This window comes from Podarcis pityusensis (genome assembly GCF_964106645.2).
Source record: "Podarcis pityusensis genome assembly, chromosome: 3".
NCBI lineage: Eukaryota > Metazoa > Chordata > Lepidosauria > Squamata > Lacertidae > Podarcis > Podarcis pityusensis.
Genome location: NC_138026.1, coordinates 57,386,683 through 57,392,682, shown reverse-complemented (window position 1 = coordinate 57,392,682; position 6,000 = coordinate 57,386,683). Strand labels below are relative to the sequence as shown.

Here is a 6,000-nt window from a genome sequence, read left to right as displayed (position 1 = left end):
TTTAAAGGCAATATGGAAAATTAGAAACATATTAATATCTGAATCTCAAGGTCCCTCAGAACTGCATCTAAACAAAAATGTAGCAGGAAACATGTTGATACAAGTTTTTATTGGTATAACCACTCTAGCTTTAAATATAATCTATATTACTATTCAAATAGTTATTGCTTAGAAGTTTCCTTATTCGCCTTCTACAGTTTCCTAGTCCCTTTGTTCCCTGTCCCATGCCAACATTTCCCACCATCTAACACTGAGTTCTAACACTGGCTCTTAACACTAAGAACCAGTGTGGTGTAGTGGTTAAGAGCGGTAGACTCGTAATCTGGTGAACCGGGTTCGCTTCCCCGCTCCTCCACATGCAGCTGCTGGGTGACCTTGGACCAGTCACACTTCTTTGAAGTCTCTCAGCCCCACTCACCTCACAGAGTGTTTGTTGTGGGGGAGGAAGGGAAAGGAGAATGTTAGCCGTTTTGAGACTCTCTAGGGTAGTGATAAAGTGGGATAGCAAATCCAAACTCTTCTACTCTTCTTCTTCTGCTAAGAAGTCTTGTTATTGATGTATCTTTCATCAGTAGGCTGTATCCAGTGCTACTGCCCTGCTTCTACAACAGACCTCAAAATCTAGTCCAGAGAGTTGGAGGACCCTCTGCAGCAAATTTGGGGGCAGAGAGGAAGGAGAAGTAGGATACAACTGAATGCCCACCATTTTTGCCCACATGCCAGGGAGACACTGTCCCTCTTAATTCTTCTTGATCTCTTGGTGGGTTTGATACAATTGACAGTGGTATTCTTCTGGACCAGCTGTCCAAGTAGGATGGGCAGTACTGCTTTGTGGTGGTTCTATTCCTACCTGGATTGCTTGGTGCTCATGGGTGATGTTTGGCTCCAGAGAATCTTCACTGTGAGGTGTTGCAGGGTTCAGATTTATCCCCCATACTGCTCTAATATCTACATAAAAATGATGAATGGCATCATCAAGAGTTTTGGGGCATGCTGTCACATTATGCTGATGATATGCAGCTCTGTTTTTTTTACACCTGCAGGTTCAACAATACCTGTGCTAACTCACTGTCTGGCCTCAGTAATGAGAGCCAATAAAGTGAAGCTGAATACAGATAAGACTGAGGCACTCTTATTCCTATATTTTGTTTTAGTAGTTCTACTCTTACATTGTAAGTCACTTTGAGGCAGTTTTGTGTCGATGATAGATAGTTAGTTAGTTAGTTAGTTAGTTAGATAGATAGATAGATACAGTGGGGGGGGGTATTTGAATCCCTGCTAAATTTGCCCATTTGCCCTCTGATGAAGAAATGACCAGTCCATAATTTTAATGGTAGGTTTATTGTAGCTGTGAGAGACAGAATAACAACAGGAAAACCCCCAGAAACCCAGAAGACAAAAGTCAGAGATTGATGTGCAGTATAATGAGCGAAATAAGTATTTGATCTGCTATCAACCAGCCAGATGTCAGGCTACCTGGTATCTTCACTGTATGTAACGAGTTGAGATTAGAAGCACCTGCTGTAAGGGAGAGGTCTTACCTGTAATCCCAGCTAATTACAGTACCTGTACAAAAGGCACCTGTCGACAGAAGCAATCAATCCAGCAGATTCCAAAGTAGCCACCATGACCAAGACCAAAGAGCTGTCCAAGGATGTCAGGGACAAGATTGTAGACCTGCACAAGGCTGGATTGGGCTACAAGACTATTGCCAAGCAGCTTGGTGAGAAGGTGACAACAGTTGGTGCAATAATTCGCAAATGGAAGAAACACAAAATAACTGTCAACCTCCCTCGGTCAGGGGCTCCATGCAAGATCTCATCTCGTGGAGTTGCAATGATCAGGAGAACGGTGATGAAGCAGCCCAGAACTACACGGGGGGAACTTGTCAATGATCTCAGGGCAGCTGGGACCATAGTCACCATGAAAACAGTTGGTAACACACTACACCGTGAAGGACTGAGATCTTGCTCAAGACAGCACATGTACAGGCCCGTCTGCACATGTACATGAATGACTCAGAGGAGATCTGGGTGAAAGTGTTGTAGTCAGATGAGACCAAAATCGAGCTCTTTGGCATCAACTCAACTCGCCCGCCGTGTTTGGAGGAGGAGGAATGCTGCCTACAACGCCAAGAACAAACATGGAGGGGGGACATATGCTTTGGGGGTGTTTTTCTTCTAAGGGGACAGGACACCTTCACTGCATCAAAGGGATGATGGACGGGACCATGTATCATCAAATCTTGAAAGAGCACCTCCTTCCCTCAGCCAGGGAATTGAAAATGGGTCGAGGATGGGTATTCCAGCATGACAATGACCCAAAATACACAGCTAAGGCAACAAAAGAGTGGCTCAAGAAGAAGCACATTAAGGTCCTGGAGTGGCCTAGCCAGTCTCCAGACCTTAATCCCATTGAAAATCTATGGAGGGAGCTGAAGGTTCAAGTAGCTACACATCAGCCTCGAAATCTTACTGACTTGGAGAGGATCTGCAAAGAGGAGTGGGATAAAGTACCTCCTGAGATGTGTGCAAACCTGGTGGCTACCTACAAGAAACATCTGACTTCTGTAATTGCCAACAAGGGTTTTGCCACCAAGTACTAAGTCATCTTTTGCAAAGGGATCAAATAGTTATTTCACTCATTATAATGCACATCAATCTCTGACTTTTGTCTTCTGGGTTTCTGGGGGTTTTCCTGTTGTTATTTTGTCTCTCACAGCTACAATAAACCTAATTATGAACTGGTCATTTCTTCGTCAGAGGGCAAATGGGCAAATTTAGCAGGGGATCAAATACTTTCCCCCTCACTGTAGATAGATATAGATAGATAGATAGCTGATAGAGATGACCAGCCTAAACCTGAGGGTCCCTTGGGTTATTTAGTGATATATAAAATAACTGAATTGTGGGCATTGCGGTGGGCAGATGCTTATGGTGCAGTGGACAAATTCATGATGTAATTGCTATGAAGCCTTTCTCCAAATGTGATATATGAAGCTCTTTTCTAAAAAGGATGCCTTGCAGGTGATGAGCAATGTGTTAAATCAAATATGTCAGAATGATTTCTAGAAGAGACTTTAGTATGCTGGGGCACTACTCATCATGCCCTCACTGATTGTGTTAGGTCAGCAAGATCAGGAATCTGCAAACTAGTAGGTTTTAAAAGCCTGTTACTGGATGGATTGTGAGACACTGAATCTCAGTGGTGTCATGTCACAGAAAATCATTTTAGCATTTAGAATGGTGGGAGAGAATATTACAAAGTATAATATATATTTAAATGCAATAGTATGACAGTCTGGGTAACTAACGAATTCACTATTTATTCCTTTGTCAAGTTGTGCACATTCTCCATGCCTTTAACTGAAAGCCAGAGTCTAGACACATTCTCCATTCAGTGCACATAAAACCTAACGTATGCAATGCACTCAGAGAATGGTATGAGGGTATCCTGTTCATGCATATGCTACCTGGGAGATCACTGGAGAACACAGCTCAATGAAACATTCCTCATGCTATTAATGTTTAGCATTGTGTTGTAAACTTCTCTGAGGTCCTGAAAAAAATAAATAAACTAATATATGTACTATTCTATTATAATTTTGTTAAAGGCTGGGCTTTCTTGGTTCTGGACCTAATTGCAAGTGCAGATCTACAAACATAAGAGGTTTATTTCCTTACATTTGTATTTGTATTTGCATATTCACAATGCTGGTTGATGAACTTGTGGAGTTTGAAATTATTAAAACTAATGATGACATTTTTTAAAAGTCACCAAATCTACAGTGATGCTGGTCAAACAAGTGTTCTAAATACAGAATCCTCTAGAGACGCTCTGAAAGCTCTACCTGGGTTTTACTTTACTCTTCCTATAAGACAATTTCCATTGTGCATACAGTTCCTGCTTAACTGTACCACAGACAGAGCCATTGTTTACCCTCATCTTAATGCAAATAGTTCTGTTAACTATTCTAAAATACAGGATGTTCTCCGGGGATAATGACAATGTCTATGTTTGGATTTAATGACACAACCAAGGTCACATGAATGTCCTCGGGACAATGTGTTTCTTGCAGGGTAGTTATAAAGTGAAAATGCAGAACTAGCGCAGTGTTTAAAAATTCACATTATTCCAGGGTGCATTAGAGATTAAATGGAAATTGACATTTGAAGCAGCAAACGGCGGGTGGTCGGGAGGCATCAGCAGATGAAGATACAAGGCCACAACTTTATAAAAGTGAGATAAGCAACGTGACTGCCTGAACACCTTGTCTGGCTCAGTAGGGTGAAGGCGGGGCACCTGGCCTACAGACTCTGCTAAGTCACTTGCACAGGTCAACCCTGGAAAGGTCTATACATGCTACTGCACCCAGTTGAAGCTGGATAATTTTGTTTCATTAGCTAACCTCAAATTCTAGTTTTAAGTGTAGGGGGAAACACACACTGTACCATCCGTAATTTTATTAACCCCCATGGTGTCCTTTCTCCAGCTGCTTCCCCTCCTCACTAAACCAAAAAGCCTCAGCTGTTCTGTCCTTTATTCATAGGGATGATACTCTGGACCCCAGTAATTTTGGTTGCCCTTCTCAGAACATTTTTCAAACTCTACAATATATTTTTTTCAGTGTGGCAAGCAGCACTGTTTATCATATGTCAAGTTTGCATAAGGGTGTTGTGATACTGGAAGTTTTAACTTTCAGTCCATCATACTGACATTCCTAGCATGGGATTTGCTTTTTCGTAGCTTCTGCGCACACAGGCTGAATTCAGACAACTTTTTATTCCATTCCTCCAATATTTCTTTACCAATTTATTGGCTAGAGCAACCATGGGCTAATCCACACTTTCTAGGCACAGGTCAGAGCGGTTTTCCATTCACGCTGCCACTTTCCTCTGGAAAACCTGCTGTTTACCACCGAAGTGGAACAAATGTCCATTCACAGAAAACCCAGCTGACATTTGTTCTGATTCAGCAGTAAACAGCTGGTTTTCCATGGGGAATGTGGACGAGCCCTTAGTGTTGTGTCCCAATGTCCGGAGGATTGCATGAATGACACCCACCACATTCTCTTTTTGTTGTTGTTATTGTTTACATTTTCGTAGGAGAGAGAGTGCAAGACAAGACATGCAAGATAGACAAAGGAACATAGCAGAGAGAAGTGAAAGGGAAGGATAGGGAAAAAATGAATATGCATCTCAAAAGTGAACTAGTGAGTCCAATATTAAGAATCCCTTCAATAAGGCTAGAAGCCTATCCATCAGATTTTCAGGTGGAAGATAGCAGGATTCAGTTCCCTTTCTGATCAGTTAGCTTTTTAAAAGTGATCCTTGTGTGTGGCCCAGGTTAACATTCTGGGACTCCTTTTGATTGGGGCCATGATCTTCTCTGATCCGAGGAATTCAAATAACTTTTATTTCTTTTTCTCTCAGCAGCAGCAACAGAAGAACCAGAGGTAATTCCTGACCCAGCTAAGCAGACGGATCGTGTTGTGAAAATAGCAGGGATAAGTGCAGGAATTCTGGTCTTCATTCTCCTCCTCCTCCTTGTCATATTAATTGTCAAAAAAAGGTAGGTATCGTAAATTTGCCATTTTCTTTTCATTCGGTGTTGTCAAGTAATCTAAAAGAATTTTTTTCACAGGACATTTCATGAAAGCCTTTGTCAGGGACTACATTCTTATTCTGAAACTAAGACATATTGCAGAGCAAGGAACTAGTATTTTAAAGTAAAAAGCAAACTTTCTGAAAAGTCCAAGGCTATTAAATGTATACAGACAATGGCATGTACAAAACATCGATGTAATTGAAATAATTGTTTCTTATTTACCTGCTATCCTATTTCATAAGGTTTAAGGCAATATTGGTCTTTGGATTGGCTCTAACGAGTCTGCTGTATCTAGCCAGATTGTCTTAGAAAAGATTCTATGAATTATGTCACCTTCATTACCACCTTTGAAAATATTAGAAGGCAATAGTTAAAATCACATTACATCACCAT

The 6,000-nt window shown here is 41.4% G+C and overlaps 1 protein-coding gene across 15 annotated transcripts in view; it reads left to right on the top strand.

Moving 5' to 3' along the window:
- The window catches only part of PTPRK (protein tyrosine phosphatase receptor type K), a 333,584-nt gene that overhangs the window by 282,708 nt on the left and 44,876 nt on the right, over window positions 1-6,000 (top strand). For 12 of the 15 annotated variants that reach the window (XM_080999487.1, XM_080999486.1, XM_080999499.1 and 9 more), the window contains exon 14: window positions 5,433-5,571. In XM_080999487.1, the coding sequence (XP_080855613.1) occupies window positions 5,433-5,571 (139 nt within the window). The remainder of the gene's footprint in view (window positions 1-5,432; window positions 5,572-6,000) is intronic. The other 3 variants (XM_080999488.1, XM_080999496.1, XM_080999492.1) reach the window with 1 other exon arrangement.